Source organism: Culex pipiens, chromosome 2 (genome assembly GCF_016801865.2).
Source record: "Culex pipiens pallens isolate TS chromosome 2, TS_CPP_V2, whole genome shotgun sequence".
NCBI lineage: Eukaryota > Metazoa > Arthropoda > Insecta > Diptera > Culicidae > Culex > Culex pipiens.
In genome coordinates, this window is record NC_068938.1 from 203,909,623 (window position 1) to 203,928,640 (window position 19,018).

General features: G+C 34.8%; 1 protein-coding gene across 4 annotated transcripts in view; it reads right to left on the reverse strand.

Annotated features, from left to right (window-relative positions):
• Nucleotides 1-19,018, reverse strand: part of LOC120416358 (uncharacterized) — a 221,116-nt gene that overhangs the window by 36,288 nt on the left and 165,810 nt on the right. For all 4 annotated transcript variants that reach the window (XM_039578092.2, XM_052708808.1, XM_039578091.2 and 1 more), the window contains exon 3: nucleotides 18,402-18,771. In XM_039578092.2, coding sequence (XP_039434026.1) covers nucleotides 18,402-18,456 — 55 coding nt within the window. In that variant the 5' untranslated portion in view covers nucleotides 18,457-18,771. The remainder of the gene's footprint in view (nucleotides 1-18,401; nucleotides 18,772-19,018) is intronic.

Sequence of the window (19,018 nt, forward strand, 5' to 3'; positions counted from 1 at the left end):
AAACACATCTGGAAAGTAGTCTATCATACTCACTGAAGCTATGCGGATATGTTCCGGGGTCAAAAACCGTCGACCTCTGGCTTGTTACGGTGGTAGACCGACAGATCTTAACTCCAGGGAGTTCTTCGATGACCCAGGACATCTCAAAATATCTGGAATGGAGTCTACTATACTCACTGAAGCTATGCGGGTATGTTCCGGGGTCAAAAACCGTCGACCTCTGGTTTGTTACGGTGGTAGACCCACAGGTCATAACTCCAGGGAGTCCTTAGATAACCCAGGACATCCAAACATATCTGGAAAGTAGTCTACCATACTCACTGAAGCTATGCGGGTATGTTCCGGGGTCAAAAACCGTCGACCTCTGGCTTGTTACGGTGGTAGACCCAGAGGTCATAACTCCATGGAGTCCTTGGATGACCCAGATCATCCCAAAAAGTTGTTACAACAATGTACTGTAGTCTACCGCACTCACTGAAGCAGTCTGGGCAGGATCCGTTGTCAAAGTTTTGATGTTTCGACTAGTTTCTTTGGTAAGCCAGTTGCACAAAATTCCCGGAAGTTTCGGATGGACTAGAACATCCCAAGTGTTACAAAACCATTCTAAAATGTTTTAATAACATAACTGAACAAAATACAATTGATACATTTTGAAAATTCTCCGACAAATTACAAAATCCCAAAGATTCTTGATTTAAGTCAGATTCTTAATTTAAGTCATGTTCACTCTCATTTTAAGTCATGATAAAAAAAGTTGTGTAAATCGAGAATCGTTTAAAAAAAGGTGACCTAAAAAAAAGAATATGGTGTACTCAAAACTTTCACAAAATTACGTATTATTTTAAATATTAAAAATTGAAGCATTTTATACCGTGGATATCAAATGATCAAGATTTTTTATACATTTTAAAAGTATTAATTTTTTTTTGAAAACACTCGAAATTTTCACAAAACTTCGTGTTTTTAAAAAAAGCTAAATATTTCAGTTTTCTACAAACAAAATTTCGATTATATTTACTAATTTAATAAAAACTGAAAATTTAAATATTTTTCCGAATATTCGGATTTTTGTGAACATTTAGAGTACTTAAATTAAATCTTTCGAAATTTATGAATAATTCCCAATCATTTTATACCCACTTCGAAAATAAAAACAATATTTTAATATTTTTCAAAAAGACATAGTTTTGTGAAAATTTTGAGTATTTCTCAAAAAATAAGAATAAACTGAAGCGTTTACTACCATCAACTTCAAAACTGTCGAATTTTGTTTCAAACGTGTTTTTAAAAAATGGACTAAACGTCAAAATTTCTGAATATAGATGTGGCCAAAAACCACAAGAATTATCCCAAAACCCTGTTTTAAACATTTTTATTTTCAAAACCGCTGTGTCTTCTTGAGTATTTGGCTTAGGACAATGGTCAATTTGTAGACATTTATATAAAATCGCTTCCCGTGATCGTGTTTTGATAAGAGAGACAAACCATACTGCATATGTCATGACGCTTTTTAAGAATTCCACAAAAAAATTGAGCGAAAAAAAATCGCAGAATCACCTTTAATCAAAATTTTCTTAAAAAAGCGTGTATTTTGATTTCAGCGTTTTTATTTTTTTAAGAAAACTTGTCAAATTTTCCACATGTTTTTCTTTGACCACTTTGTTTCTGGAGAGAATTCGTCTGTGGATAACACGTTCTTCAAATCTTCTTTGAATTTGGATAGGCTCGAGTCTTAAAGTACCTGAAAATGTCTTTCAATAAATAACAAAAAACTTTATTTTTATGGAAATATTTTTTTTTCGGACCGAATTTGAAGGAGGGCGACATAAACTTTCAATACAGATTTTTTCAAAAAATTGAAATATTGGTCGCAACAATTTTTCAACTTCATTTTTCGAAGTAAAATCAAATTTGCAATCAAAAATTATTTTAGTGAAATTATGATAAAGTGCACCGTTTTCAAGTTGTAGCCTTTTTTTGGTAACTTTTTCAAACATATTTTGATATATTTGGCTTTTTTGAACTTTGTTGATACGGCCCTTAGTTGCTGAGATTTTGCCATGCAAAGATTTCAAAACAGGAAAATTGATGTTTGCTTAGTCTCACTTAAACAACCCACTATTTTCTAATGTCGATATTTCAGCAATTAGTGGTCCGATTTTAAATGTTAAAATATGAAACATTCTTGAATTTTTCGATCCCTTTGAAAACAATATTTTCAATTTTTTAAATCAAAACTAACAATTCAAAAGGTCCAAACATTCAATATTACGCCCTTTTAAAACGTTGTTAGTCTTGATTTAAAAAAAAAATAAAAATATGTTTTTGAAAAGATCGAAAATTTTTACAAATGTTTCATATTTCAACACTTTTAATTGATCAAAAACATTTCATAAAATTATTCTACAAATATTTCATCTCAAATCAAGCAATACTTCAAGATGAATTGATCCCTTTCCAACTCATCCCCTTAACGGTGCTAATTCCCCGTTTAAAGGTGATGCCACCTGTCAAACAGATCCCAAGTATCACTCCACCTTTTATTTCAAATTTGCAAATAAAAATAAAAGAAAAAACAGTGAGTCGTGTGGGGGAAGGCACCATAAAAGGATTTTAACCCGAAATGGGACGACAATTCCGTTCGAGGACGGGCTTGTGGGTGACATCGTCACAAGGTTTTTCCACGTGGCGGCGAGGATAAACATTTTAGAGTGGCTAATAAAAAAGCACTCTGACCAAAACGACGACGATGGCGGTGACGTTGGGGCGGTTGCATTTGGCTAATTGAGGCTAAGGGATAGGTATATTTACATGGAGGATTTTATTTTTATGTTTTATTTTTTTTTCGAGGGGGGATATGTGACTTGAGGGAGTTGAAGAGAAGGTCGTTTGGAGGAATGTTTAGAACATGAATTTGTCATATTTTGGTAATGGAAAAGGGACATTTAAATTTGAGGTGGCACGAAATTGGTGTCATTTTGAGTGATTTATTTTTCAAAGTTGACAGCATGGTTGTCACCTTAATCCGCTTATCCTAGGAGTGCAAACGAACAACGGTGGTCAACCGAAGAAGGTGTCAATGACCACGTGGTTTTGTGTAGTTTCCATTATCGCCGGTGCTTGTTTGCTTGTCAAGCTTAGAAAAGCTTACAAGCCGAGCAAGGAGGTGTTCATGCTGAAGGCATCATCCTTAGAGAGAGAGAGTCCGGGGTCGATTTGATCCATTCAAACAATTATCTCCGAAAACAACACTGCAACCAGCAGGGGATTGTGCAGGCGGTTTGTCGGTTCCTGAGAAGACACAGCTCAGCCGTATCAAATTCCAATAAATTTACCTCGAACATGACGCCATGATAATAGGACATGCCTGGAATGCTCTCTGTGTGGGCAAATTAATGACCACAATCGCACACGCACACACTCACACAATGTGCAATGTGCTCCCCTCGAACAAGTTCGACAACATTTGGCAGTTGAGATCGGGTAACCCTTGGCACTTCATTGGAACTGAATTGAACCACTTAATTGTTTCTAAACTCTTCATTTTATTTACTTTTCTTTACTTAGACCTCGACGTTTCTACCGGATTCAACTGATTCACAGTCACCTTCAAAAGGGTCAATCGAGGGTTAACCCACGTGTGCACCACCACTCAAGCATAGCGCTCCGAACTACACGAACCAAAGGATGTTGATAATAACGATAATGGGTACAGGCTAGACGACACCTATTTCTACCCCCTTAAACCACCCCAACTCAACGCCAACGCTCTGTCCTGTTGTAATGCACAACATTCTCACCTTAAAAGCTTGTTCCCCGACAGACGGCACCAGATGTGTTGTCCGCCGTTCCGTGTTGCGGTCCTGGCAATCGTTTGTGTTAACCAATTTCCAATAATATCCCATTTCTACGACGACGACGACGGCTAGAACAACGACGGCGAAGCACCATGGTTGTGGTGGTGGTCAGGATTAAGGACAGGTGCCAGCTTGCGTCACTTATAATCGTGTTTGGTTTGATTTGGGGAATGGGTTGGCAGAGATTGGGAGTTCGTTGAACTGAAGGTTTGACGGGTGGACACAGTCAAACTGGCTGTAGAGTTGAAACCATTTTGATTTTTATGAAACTTCATCATCCCGGTATGAGAATTGAAATCTCGAACAAACAACAAACTTTGAAACATTAGCAAAGTAGTCTACCATACTCACTGAAGCTATGCGAGTATGTCCTGGGGTCAAACACCGTCGACCTCTTGCTTGTTACGGCGGTAGACCCACAGATCTTCACTCTAGGGAGTTCATGCAAGACCAAAGACATTCCAACACATCAGCAAAGTAGTCTACCATACTCACTGAAGCTATGCGGGTATGTCCTGGGGACAAAAACCGTCGACCTCTTGCTTGTTACGGCGGTAGACCCACAGATCTTAACTCCCGGAAGTCCTTGGATGATCCGAGACAGCTCAGTACATTATCAAAGTAGTCCACCATACTCACTGACGCTATGCGGGTATATTTCGAGGGCAAAACCCGCCAACTTCTTGCTTGTTACGGCGGTAGATCCACAGATCTTCACTCCAGGGAGTCCTTGCAAGCCCCAGGACATTCCAATACATCAGCAAAGTAGTCTACCATACTCACTAACGCTTTGCGGGTATGTCCCGGGGTCAAAAACCGTCGACCTCTTGCTTGTTACGGCGGTAGACCCTCAGATCTTCACTCTAGGGAGTCCATGCAAGACCCAGGACATTCCAACACATCAGCAAAGTAGTCTACCATACTCACTGACGCTATGCGGGTATGTCCTGGGGTCAAAAACCGTCGACCTCTTGCTTGTTACGGCGGTAGACCCACAGATCTTCACTCTAGGGAGTCCATGCAAGACCCAGGACATTCCAACACATCAGCAAAGTAGTCTACCAAACTCACTGACGCTATGCGGGTTTATTTCGAGGGCAAAACCCGCCAACTTCTTGCCTGTTACGGCGGTTGATCCACAGATCTTCACTCCAGGGAGTCCTTGCAAGCCCCAGGACATTCCAACACATCAGCAAAGTAGTTTACCATACTCACTGACGCTTTGCGGGTATGTCCCGGGGTCAAAAACCGTCGAACTCTTGCTTGTAACGGTGGTAGTTCCACAGATCTTCACTCCACGGAGTCCTTGTATGACCAAAAAAATTACAACACATTAGCAAAGTAGTCTACCATACTCACTGAAGCTATGCGGGTGTATTCCGGGGTCAAAAACCACCGACCTCTTGCTTGTTACGGCGCTAGACCCACCGGTCTTGACTCCAAGCAGTTCTTGGATGACCCAGATCGTCCCAATAAGTTGTTACAACAAGGCACTGTAGCCTAACGGATTCGGATTCAGATCACAATCTTGAAGTTTCGGCTTGTTTCTTTGATAAGCCTGTTGCACAAAATTCCCGGAAGTTTCTGAAGGACTAGAACATCCCAGATGTTACAAGCCCATGCTAAAAATTTTAAAATCATAACTGAACTCAAAAAAAGGAGTTTTGAAAATAGAATATGATGTACTTTGCTGACATTTTAGGCTTTATTGTAGTTGTTACAACCGCTATAAAACCGATCACGCAAAACCTACATTAAAACCACTAAGTCGTGACAACCTCCCCAGAACCCCGATAAACCCCTCTTAAGCCCCAAAAGGACCTCCGCAAAAGGTTGTTACGGTCTTTTTTATAAAACCTTCATAGGAGCTCAAGGCTTTACAATTGAGCTATAACAAACTCCTGATAGTCTTAATTAAACCTTTGTTAAAACCTAGTCAGGAGTTATGGAAAAATGACATTTCATATGTCTTAAAACGTCTTATGCCAAACAGGTTTTATTCTGGCAAAAAAACAAGTCTTCGTCTTGCCGAATGATAAAATGGAGATAGTTCGCAAAAATGGCGATGCGATAAAACCGTTTGGCCATCTAGTTTTCAAGACTCTGTTTCCATAAAACCTTATTAAAACACATTTTGCTTTTATCAAGACTCTCTTAAAACTTTGATAGAACCTTATTGAAAGCCGTTTGGCTTTTATGCCCATGATATTGGTTGCTTTGAATGCCAAAATAAGAAATCAATGTGCTACCATAAAACCTTCATAAAACTTGCTGGTAGCTAGTTGGTTTAATAATGTTACTTGGGACTAGAGCGTCCAATTTCCCGTCCCGGGATTTCCCGAAAAAAAATATTTCCCGTTTCCCGGGAAATTTGTAAATTTCCCGGGAATTCCCGAAATTCAAGCGGAAGTATACATTTTCTTAAATTTTTGGAACTATGTTTTGAAAATGCTCTGAAAAAATAATAAATGAACAAACTCAACATGATTTTGTACAATTAAATGTATTGTTTGGTTTATATATAATTATTACAATTAGGTAAGCTTTTAACAGATTGATGTTATTTCATCAAAACAATATTAACTCCTTACTTCCAAATTTTAATTGAGATTTTTTAACGTTTTTGTTTACCATGATCAAATGAGATGAAAATCGAATTTGTGCAAAAATAATTAATTAAATTGGTTGAATACCTAGTACTAAAGAAATTACAATTTGAAGTAAAAGAATTATGGAGCACTGGTGCAACTACAGGTGTTAGAGGGTTAAATGTGAAAAAATAGAAGACTTTTTGTGAAATGATGTTAATTTATCGTATAATTTAAATCATGTTGCATAATAATACAAAAAAAAAATCATTGAAAAATTACTTTCTATTGTTTGTTCTCAAAAAATGCAAAAATATATTCAAAGCTTGCTTCAAATATTTGAAAACATTGGGTTGTTTGGAGTAAAACCAACACTAAAAAGCTTTACCATTTGTTCAAGAGCTGAAACCAGTATTTGTCATGAAAAACATAATTTCTGCATGTTTTTTTTTTTCTCATTTCAATAAACTGGTCACAGAGGCAAGTTTAAAAGAAATTTTATGATTGTGGATTATGGATTCATTTTACTCACAGTTTAAACACATTGATAAAAAATATTTCTCATCAAAAAATACCAAAATACATTTTCTTGTAGTTGAATGATTTTTTACATGCAGTCAAGGTGTTAATTGATCTTCACACTTATTAAAACCATTAATGTTGATGCAATTAAGTTGCATAATATTAATTAAAACCAAGATCATAACAATTTTCAATAAATTTAAAATTTCCCGGGAATTCCCGGGATTTCCCGGGAAATTGGCTGAAAATTTCCCGTTTCCCGGGAAATTTGTAACCCCGGGAAATTGGACGCTCTACTTGAGACCTGATCAACGGGGGTCTCTATGGGTAGTTTAACTATTGGTATAGCTTAAGGTAGCTTTAGTGGGCTTTGATTGATACTCTGCGGCATGTTGGGTTATTTAAGGTCATCCGAGAATTCCCTGAAGTCAAGGCCTGAAAATCTACCTGATCAACGGTGGTCTATATGAGTAGTTTTGACATTGGTATAGCTTCAGGTAGCTTCAGTGGGCTATGATTGATACTCTGCAGCATGTTGGAATATTTATGGTCATTCCAGAACTCCCAGAAGTCATATCTACCTGATCAACGGGGGTCTATATGGGTATTATAATTATTGGTGTAGCTTGAGGTAGCTTCAGAGAACCACGTTGTGGCATGTAGGATTATTCAGGGTCATCCAAGAACTCCCGAATGGCATGGCCTGGATTTCTACCTGATCAACGGGGCTCTATATGAGTAGTTTAATCGTTGGTATAGCTTCAGGTATCTTCAGTGAATCACTTTGTGACATGTTCGATTGTTCAGGGTCATCCAAGAACTCCCAAAAGTCATGGCCTGGATTTCTACCTGATCAACGGGGGTCTAGATGGGTATGTTAACTATTGGTATAGTTTGAGGTAGCTTCAGTGGGCCACAATAGATACTCTGCGGCATGTTGGGTTATTTTAGGTCATCCGAGAACTCCTTGAAGTCATGGCATGAATAACTGCCTGATCAACGGGGGTCTATATGAGAAGTTTAGTCATTGGTATAACTTCAGGTAGCTTCAGTGAGCCACGATGGATATTCTGCAGCATGTTGGAATGTTTATGGCCATTCAAGAACCCCCAGAAGTCATATCTACCTGATCATCAGGGGTCTATTTGAGTCATTCACGAACTCCCAGAGGTCATATCTGCCTCATAAACGGGGATCTATTGGGGTATTTTAACCGTTGATATTGCTTCAGGTAGCTTCAGTGGGCCACGATGGATACTTTGTGGCATGTTGTATTGTTTTGAGTCATCTAAAATCATCTATAAGTCAATGCCTGGATATCTATTTGATCAACGGGGGTCTATATGGGTAGTTTAATAATTGGTATAACTTTAGTAAGCTTCAATGAGCCATGATGGATTCTCTGCGGCATGTTTGATTATTTTGGGTCATCCTAGAACTCCTGAAAGTCATGGCCTGGATATCTACCCGATCAACGGGGGTCTATATGGGTGTATTCACCACCAGAAAAGCATCAGGTAGCTTCACTGTCCGACGATGTATAACTTACTGACATGTTGGAATGTTCTGGATCATCCAAAAACACCCCAATTCTACAAGAAGATCTGTTAATCAGTTGTACTAGAAGCTTCTTGTGACTGAATTGACTGAGTTGTGATTTTTCAACAAGGTCTGTTGAATTCCCATGACCAACGATGTTGCTCTGCATGAAAAGCACGTTTCAAAATGATTCTACAACTGCAAAACCATTTACCCTTGTGCAAAAATCCGACAAAAATCCGCTCTCTCGTTTCCCTTGCCAGCAACGAAAGCATTCCCTAATCCAAAATCAACTTGTCAACGAAAAAAAAAGCTGCATTTCCTCCAAAGCTGGACGAACAAAACGCATGTATGCAAACCATTCCCCGAGTATGTGTGTGCGGAAAAGAGTGATGTTTGCTTAGTAGCTGCTACTTACTAGAGGAACTCGCCTGGGATTGTGCGCTCTCGGGATCTGAATGAAGTCGTCCTTGCGGAATTTCGCCACAGTCAGTGGCGATGTTTATCAGAGTGAGATACCCACACAAAAAGTGAGGAATCCTGCTGGCCAAATAGACGTTGCATTTTGCGAATTGCAAATGCGATGGTGCAAATATGTGCAGAGGGAAAATAAGCTGAGCATTTTGTCATTTTTTGGATTGAAGCTGTTGAACATTTGGAATTCCAGAAACTCAAAACATTTGAGGGATTGCACAAATTTGAAAAAAAAGATTTTCAAGTTTTAACCAGCATGGGTAACTGAAACTAGCAACTTTCATAATCCACCTCAAAATTCAAAGTCTGCCCTTGAAGCAGTCCACCCTTCAAGAACAACCCACAATACCGTCCACACTCAAACTGAAAACTTTCCTCCTCGCCTTGAAGCGTAATTTTATTTAAATTCAGTTCGTCACGCAAACTAGCAATTTGCGAAATTCACCAAGCCCTGCACCACAAACACATACATGGTTGTGAGTGGAATTAGCTTTGCAACGACCACCCGTTGGAGTAGAAATTGAAAATTCCCTTTTTTCAAAAAATAAAAAAAAATAAAACTTCCACTTCATTAGCCACCCCAAAGTAGACCGGACGGCCATGAAAGTAGCGTGTGTTTTCTCCACAGACACCGTGTGCAACGTAGAGGAAGGTACCTTCTTTTCTAGTTTCTAAGCTTGGTGTCAAGGTTTTTCCGAAAGGAGCCGCTTTCTTTGGTCAAACACCGACCTGATACACCAACGGGACGTGAATAGATTCTTAAGCAGATGATTAAAAATTCAAATTAGATGGCGCTGGTGCTTGGGAAATCGAGCCTAGAAAAAGGACAAACACACAGGGTTGATCACAAAGCGTGTGTGTGTCCTGTGGAGAGAAGGTCGAATGAATATTAAAGCAAAAGGATTTGGTTGCATGTTTAAGGGTGAAATGTCTGAACAACCCAGAAGAAAAACATATTTGTCCCAAGTGTATTTTCATGTAATTGAGACATTTTTTCGATTCAACTAGTTCATCTTAATATTTGGTTCTGAAAACGTAAATAAGTACCAAATTACTAAAAAAAATACGAAAAACTCACATGTGACAACTGAAACACTAAATAAATATAAAACTTATAAAAAGTGGTAAGATATTCATGAAATTCTGCCTTGAAAGAGAGGGCAGCAGTGATGGTACCACCGGTATTTGAAAAAAAAACTACTTTTGTGTAAAACTCGAGAACAGTGACGAAAAGTATTAATTTTCAATACTATTGTTTAAAAAGTTAATTTTTGTAGAACTCAAATGGATGGCGAAAAAATGCGTTTTCTCATGCAAGAACTGAAACCCAAATAAATACTTCAATAATAAAATAGAAAATAAACGTTTTAAAATATTGTTGACACTTTTATTACCTTTTGAGCTTTGATCCAGTAAGGGCAAATTATATTAAGCAGTTTTTTAAACCAAAATAAAATTTCACACGGTCAAATAAATATTTTAACTCCATTGCTAAAACTTTTAAGACTAAAAGTATAGTTTTAGAAAGTACTTTAAAGATATTTTGTCATTAAGAGACATGGAATGCCATCTTTTTTAAAAAAATTCAAGATGAGGAAAAATCTTTGAATTTGCTATATTTTTTTGAAAAACTAATGAGTTTTCAAGAAGCTGTGCATCGGACCAGCGTCTTCTGACGAGACTACGGATAGGTCACACCCGCTTGACTCACTCGTATCTCCTCGAGAAAATTGCGCCACCAGTTTGTCGCTATTGTGGCGTCTCCTTTACAGTCCAACATATTCTGCAAGACTGCAGAGGTTTCGAGGAAAGCCGAAAAAACAACAGCATCAGTGGAACACTTTCAACCATTCTTGCAAACGAGAAAAGAAAGGAGATATCGATGATAAATTTCCTGAAAGAAACCAGTTTATACAACAAAATTTGAACCATTTTTCCAAGACATGAATGCCACAAAAGTGGTAAAATGTCTATAATAAAAAAAAAAATGAGTTTTCAGCAAAAATAAAAATTAAAAAAACTACATTGAATATTACGTATTTTTGAAAATTTAGACATGATTAAAAAAAATCAAAAAAAATATTCGAAGAGATCAATAAAAATTCGAAATTCCTTAGAAATCAAAACCAGACCATTTTTGCTCGAGAAATTGGTGATCAAAACACAAGGGAGCAATTCTCTACGAAATTGGCCGATTTCGACCATTTTTTTTTTTTGGCTCAAACTTTGTGGGGGCCTTCCTAAAGAAGCCATTTTGTGTAATTGGTTCAACCAAAAGTCTCTATACAATTTTGGCAGCTGACCTTATTTTTTTAATGTGTTTTAATTAAGTGCACCTTTTTTAAATATAGCAATTTAAAATTATTATTTTTTCCGAATTTTTATTTTTATTTTTTTAAAGTGTCCATGATTGTCTATTCCTGAAATTCCTGACGAAATTTTTGAATCAAGACTAACTTTTAAAAAAGGCCTAGCATTCAATTGTTCGCTGTATCTCAGCAAACAGTGGTCCAATCTTTTAAGTTTCTTAGACGAAATTGTAGGAAATTTTTTGAACTTTTCAAAAAAAATATTTTAAGGAATAGAAAATCATGCACACTATGACAAAAAAAAATTCGGACAAAAAAAATATTTTAAATGGCTATATTTTGAAAACGGTGCACTTTATCAATTTTTTTGAAAAAAAATAAGGTCAGCTGCCAAAATTGTATAGAGACTTCTTAGGGAAGGCCCACAAAGTTTGAGCCAAAAAAAAAAAAATGGTCGAAATCGGCCAATTTCGTAGAGAATTGCTCCCTAGTGTTTTGATCACCAAATTCTCGAGCAAAAATGGTTTGGTTTTGATCTCTAAGAAATTTCGAATTTTTATTGATCTCTTCGAATAAATTATTTGATTTTTTTTTATCATGTCTAAATTTTCAAAAATAACAAATATTCAATGTAGTTTTTTTTATTTTTGCTGAAAACTCATTAGTTTTTCAAAAAAATTATAGCAATTTCAAAGATTTTTGCTTCATCAAATTTGATTAAATATTCATAAAATGAGGTCAAAAAATGTTAAGTAAAAGATTTCAATTTTTCAAATTATATAATCACGTTTTATTTCGTGTACCTATTTTTTCTGAATAGTCCTCATCAATACCTACAACTTTGCCTAAAACACCATATCAATAAAAAAAAAACCTTGAAAAGTAACAGATTGTATTAAATTTTCGCATGTTATTCAAAAAACATATTTGTTAGAATGAGCAAACATTGGCATCAATTTTAAAAAATAAAAGAAAACGCGAATCTAAAAAAAAAGTTCCCTTTAAATGGCTTGAACATGAGAACGGTTCACCTTATGAAAACATACTTAAATGCTTTTTAAAAGCTTATTTGTATTTTTATTAAAGATAAAAATAGACAAAATTTGTTTGACTCTTTTTTCGTAACTTGTTTAAAGATTTATCAATTTTTGAATTTTCTAAAATGATGTCATTCAGTCTCCTAAAAAAAATAAACATGTATTCTTCTAAATCAATTTTAAAGGAATCTTACTTTCGGTAACCCCTTAGCTACAAGCAACAATTGTTCCAAAATGGATTAAGATGTAACACACAGCTGAAAGGAACTCCAAAACTCTGTTATGTGTTCCAAAAGAACTTATTGTATATTGGTGAATTATCCACCAATAAAACCGAATTGAATAGGAAAAAATGAATTTTAAAGAAAACAAATTTTTAAAAATAAACAAAAAAATTTCCGTGTATCAATTTTTTCGGTGTAGTACTCATTCATAGCTACAACTTTTCCAAAGACACCAAATCCGTCAAAAATTATGAATTTTCACATACCATTTTTGTAAGGAAAACTGCTAAATTTGTTTGGAAAATGATAAATGTTTCAGGCTGGCAAAAAAAATGTGAAAAAAATAACAAAAAAAAAATTTCGACCATGTTTTCGACATTTTCCGCAAATTATGTTTTTTTTTAATAGATGGCAACACTGTCAATTATTTTTGACCATAGCTGAAATGTTGTCTTTTTTGATCCTCCAAAAAAAAAAGACTTTGTCAAAAAATCATAACATTCTGAAGAACTACTCATTTGTAAGTTATGAGTCAAATTGACTTTTATTTATATATAAACACATATCCTCCCTCCCCCACTGTCACACCATCGCGAGCACCTTAAGTTGACCTCAACAAATTGGTTTGCAAATGTGGCACGGAAATTAACGATACATAATGGCCAGCAGCAGGCCAAGTTTGTCCCCACAAACCGTGCTTCCTTGGGACAAAACTTTTTCCCCAGGTCGCGCCACGGTGGGTTCGTTTTCAGTTGACATAAATAACCGAAAGGGAAGGGGGGAAAACCGGTTCTTAAGAACCAACAGTCGGTGTGTTGAAAGGCCCAACCCCAAGGTTCCGAGACCGAGCCCATGAGAAATTAGTTTCCACAAAATAAACAGTGGAAAATAAGTCGTCCCGGTTGTCCCGCCATCGCCAAGTTTTCTTGCTTGGCCAGGAGTTCACCGGGAGGCAAATTATTCCCCGGGGACCGGTAGATGGCAGTTTTCATTAAAGTTTCCACTTTTCCGTCGGCCGAGGACGACTTGCCTTTTTGCTCCCAGAAGGACCCCCCGGTGAGCAGTTGCAAATTGCAGTTTGTCGTCCGTCCCACCACCCGGTCCCAGTCGGCAAACCGCCGCCGCCGTCACCGCGGTGTGTAATGACATTTGCATAACTCCTGGCGTGACAGTTTTCGTTCGACTTTTCTTACATAATTTTCAAGTGGGGGGCTCGGGCCTTGTTGTTGGTGGAAAATGGCGTGCTTGTAATAAGTCAGGCTGCGGTGGGACAAACAATGAGGGGAAGGAGCTTGGAAAAAGTAGGACAAAACCGCATCAAGGAATCGACCAGGTGAAGGACGATTTGTGGATGGTTATTTAGTCTTAAAACGACCTAGTCGGACTGATTTTTTCACTGAAAAAGATTTTGGGACAAACTTTGACGTTTTGGCACACCTGGTGAGACAAATAGTATTGAATCTCTTCAATGAATTGTTTGTACTAGTTGATCCAATTCAACAAGCAATCGTGTCTTGACTGAAAATCTACAAGCTATGGATGTGAGACAAATTTAACCACATTGGCACATCGTTTAATTTAAAAATTATTCAAATTCCTCCTCGTTCAAGTTAACTTTTATGCTTTCAGCAATTCAATTCAATCTCAAGCAGCACTAACTTTAATTTCCCCTTTGTCCAACCTTGCCCTCACTCCCCATGGTGGGACAACCTGACCCATTTCGGGCACCCCTCCTTCTCCAAAATGCAGCTAAAATTCATTATCTGTGGCCAAGTCCTGCCCGTTCCCAACTCCCCAGAGGGACACTGTGTAGTCCTTGTCGGAAAAGTGCAACGCTTGCGCTTCTTTCTTCGTTGGACTGCAACGCCGTGGCCGTCCCACCGGAGGGTGAAGTTGACCAGCCTGGACTGCAACCAGGCGAGATAAAAGGAAAACAGCACGCAAACATTTAATCAAGAGCAAATTACTCCCCGAGCTGCTGCACTGTACTTGTAACAGGGGAGACGTTGGAGGGTTGTCCCAGCGGGCCCCAGTTCAGAAGACGTTGTGCATTGTGTATTGTTTTTCCCTGTGTAAGTTATGCATAACTTGACGGTTTCGATAATTAATCACTTCTGCTGGTGGGGGGCTGCTTCACAGCAGCACAGGTCGTCTCGACCGAGTTTTCATCAGCGACGTTGGAAAATCAATTTTCAGCATTTCGTAATTCTCGTTTGAGGGGGGGTTGGGAGGCGATACTAAGTTGGAATTACTAATAAGCTGCTTGCTGGAGAAGGAATTGGGAGGAGTTGGGAAGTGGAGGTGTATAATTGAAGTTGCTCCTCAAAGAACTCTCATTACAAAACAGACTTGGCGCACGTGGGAGCACTGCGAGTGGGAGCGCAAGTCATGGTGTTGTTAATCGGAAAATTGAGTGGAAATTTCGAAATGGTTTCGCAGGCAGGGAATGTAGCCCACACACAGTTATGCAAATGCAAATGAAGAAGAGGGTTAATGTTTCGTGGGATGTTAGATGAATGGATTTGAATTGAAATTACGTCATGATTTTTTTTAAATTTACAAATATTTTTTATCGTTGACCATTTCAAAAGAAATTCAATGTTATCTTCAACAACACATTAATGAGGAATAAAAACAAGAAGACCAATAAAACATTATTCTATTTAATGTTTTTGAAACTCTGCGATAGTAACTTTTTTAATACTTTTTTTTTGTAAAATCGCAATAACTCGTGATGGTTATAAGCAAACCCCTTATGTTTATATATTATTATTTTTTGTAATTCGCTTCACCATCCCCCCCCCCCACCCCCCCTCTCACATCGAATGTTTTCACGCGGTTTATGGATGGTCCCTTTACTACTTTGTAGAACATTGTTACACTCTAAAACATTACCCTGTAAAGTTAGAAAAAATACGACATTTTAAATTGAATTTTTTTGTTCTGAATGGAAAATGACCCTTCTGGGTTGATGTAGATTCGATAAATAATTCGATAAATTTCCCTTAAAATGACATGTTCCACATTGTTTTACCGTTGAGTAACCAAAAATGGCAAAGTTTTTGGAACTTTATTTTGAGTTTTTTTTCTATGAAAAACAAGCCTTACCCGAAAAACTTCGTCTTTTCCTTTTTTCGTTTGTTGACGTTTTTAACTTTTTCCTTGTTCAGCCTCCTATGATCAAAATTTGATTTTACGCAACTTTTCCCATACAATCTGCAGATTTTCCGGAATCGGTTCCAGAGTGGCCAAAGTTGCCACTTTTTGGCGTAAGAACCTTCCTTGGGCTTATACGAACCCAACGCAACAAAGAGCACCTCGATCCGACGCTCCGTATCGAACTGATTCGCGTTCGAACAAAACCGTCGAAATTTTTTATATATATAGATACGTCTTTTTTATTTTGAGAACGCCATCAAATCGGGCGTCCAGTTATACATGAAATTCCTTTTGACACCAAATTTCCAATTAACAACTTTTTCAAGTGGCAAATTATTGAAAAATATGTATTTTTTTGCATGTTCAAAAACGGAAGGGGTCGTACCGCCCCTTCGTCACGAGATATCAAAAAACGGACCTCGTCTTCGTGATCAGGGACAAAAGTTACCCCTTAGAACAAAGTTTCACGCAAATCGAAGAGGGGTCCAGATTTTTTAGATTTTTTAAGCTGTTTTTCATTGTTTTGTTGTTTTTTTTTTAATCTTTTATTTTTTAGATTTTGGAGATTTTGAAGATTATAAGGATTTTTGAGATTTCAAATTTTTTCAGTGTTTTGAGATATTTGAGAATTTTTCAGATTTTTTGAGATTTTTTAGATTTTTTAGATTTTTTAGATTTTTTAAGATTTTTTAGATTTTTTAGATTTTTTAGATTTTTTAGATTTTTTAGATTTTTTAGATTTTTTAGATTTTTTAGATTTTTTAGATTTTTTAGATTTTTTAGATTTTTTAGATTTTTTAGATTTTTTAGATTTTTTAGATTTTTTAGATTTTTTAGATTTTTTAGATTTTTTAGATTTTTTAGATTTTTTAGATTTTTTAGATTTTTTAGATTTTTTAGATTTTTTAGATTTTTTAGATTTTTTAGATTTTTTAGATTTTTTAGATTTTTTAGATTTTTTAGATTTTTTAGATTTTTTAGATTTTTTAGATTTTTTAGATTTTTTAGATTTTTTAGATTTTTTAGATTTTTTAGATTTTTTAGATTTTTTAGATTTTTTAGATTTTTTAGATTTTTAAAATTTTTAAGATTTTTAAGATTTTTAAGATTTTTTAGATTTTTTAGATTTTTTAGATTTTTTAGATTTTTTAGATTTTTTAGATTTTTTAAATTTTTTAGATTTTTTAGATTTTTTAGATTTTTTAGATTTTTTAGATTTTCTAGATTTTTTAGATTTTTTAGATTTTTTAGATTTTTTAGATTTTTTAGATTTTTTAGATTTTTTAGATTTTTTAGATTTTTTAGATTTTTTAGATTTTTTAGATTTTTTAGATTTTTTAGATTTTTTAGATTTTTTAGATTTTTTAGATTTTTTAGATTTTTTAGATTTTTTAGATTTTTTAGATTTTTTAGATTTTTTAGATTTTTTAGATTTTTTAGATTTTTTAGATTTTTTAGATTTTTTAGATTTTTTAGATTTTTTAGATTTTTTAGATTTTTTAGATTTTTTAGATTTTTTAGATTTTTTAGATTTTTTAGATTTTTTAGATTTTTTAGATTTTTTAGATTTTTTAGATTTTTTAGATTTTTTAGATTTTTTAAGATTTTTTATATTTTTTAGATTTTTTAGATTTTTTAGATTTTTTAGATTTTTTAGATTTTTTAGATTTTTTAGATTTTTAAGATTTTTAAGATTTTTTAGATTTTTAAGATTTTTTTAGATTTTTAAGATTTTTTAGATTTTTTAGATTTTTTAGATTTTTTAGATTTTTTAGATTTTTTAGATTTTTTAGATTTTTTAGATTTTTTAGATTTTTTAGATTTTTTAGATTTTTTAGATTTTTTAGATTTTTTAGATTTTTTAGATTTTTTAGATTTTTTAGATTTTTTAGATTTTTTAGATTTTTTAGATTTTTTAGATTTTTTAAATTTTTTAGATTTTTTAGATTTTTTAGATTTTTTAGATTTTTTAGATTTTTTAGATTTTTTAGATTTTTTAGATTTTTTAGATTTTTTAGATTTTTTAGATTTTTTAGATTTTTTAGATTTTTTAGATTTTTTAGATTTTTTAGATTTTTTAGATTTTTTAGATTTTTTAGATTTTTTAGATTTTTTAGATTTTTTAGATTTTTTAGATTTTTTAGATTTTTTAGATTTTTTAGATTTTTTAGATTTTTTAGATTTTTTAGATTTTTTAGATTTTTTAAATTTTTGAGATTGATGAGATTTTTGAATTTTTTGAGATTTTTGAGATTTTTGAGATTCTTGAGATTTTTGAGAATTATGAATTTTTTTAGATTCATGGGATTTTTTAAATTTCTTTTATTTTTGGAATTTTTGAGATTTTTTAATTTTTTAAGATAATTAAGATTATTGAGATATTTAAGATTTTTGAGATGTTCAAGAGTTCTGAGATATTTAAGATTTTTGAGATATTTAAGATATTTGAGATATTCAAGATTTTTGAGATTTTGGAGATTTTTAAGACTGCTGAGATTTTTAATTTTTAAATATTTTTTTAGATTTAAGATATTTAAGATTTTTGAGATTTCTGAGATTTTTGAGATTATTGACATTTTTGAGAATTTTGAGATTTTTGAGATCTTTGAGATTTTTAGTTTTTAGTTTTTGGACTAGTTTAGAAATGAGTAGGCATAAAAAAATAAAATTTTAAAAATAGCCAAACACTCACCGTTAATCATGACGCATAGCGCCACTTCCACGTGGAGCCTCATTTTTGTGACCATCTACTTGATGAGACGGTTCGTCCAAACTCGACGTTTGTGTGTTTTCCTTCTTCCTGATTTTCCTGCAAAACCTTCCTGAAACACTTTCTTCCTTTTTTTTGAAATTTAACACAATTTCCGAAAAAAATCTTTTTAATGCTAAATTTGGAAAATAAAAGAAAAACGGTTATAGATCACAAAATTCCAACTCAAGTCGGAACGTGCTACACGAAATAAGTTCGAACGGGTGTCGCACCGGTTGCGTCACTCAGGCGTTTGTTTCAGTTCAGTCAAGATGTTGCACAGTTGTTGCAGACGTTGTTGTTGCGCCGTTATCTGTAACGAAATCGGAGAGGAAAAATCTGTTAATTAAAATTGTTTCGTTACTTTTTATGACAGGAGACAAGTGAAGCTAATTGAATTTATTCAACACGTGTCCCCGATTGAATTTGTGCAATTTACAGACAACATTGCGACAATTAGGTGTGTACCACACCCCTGTCGCCTGTTTAGAGAAAAAGATTTTTCCTAATCAATTTTCCCCCGTGAGCAAACGGAGGGGGAGGTGGTCTGTGGAAAAGTC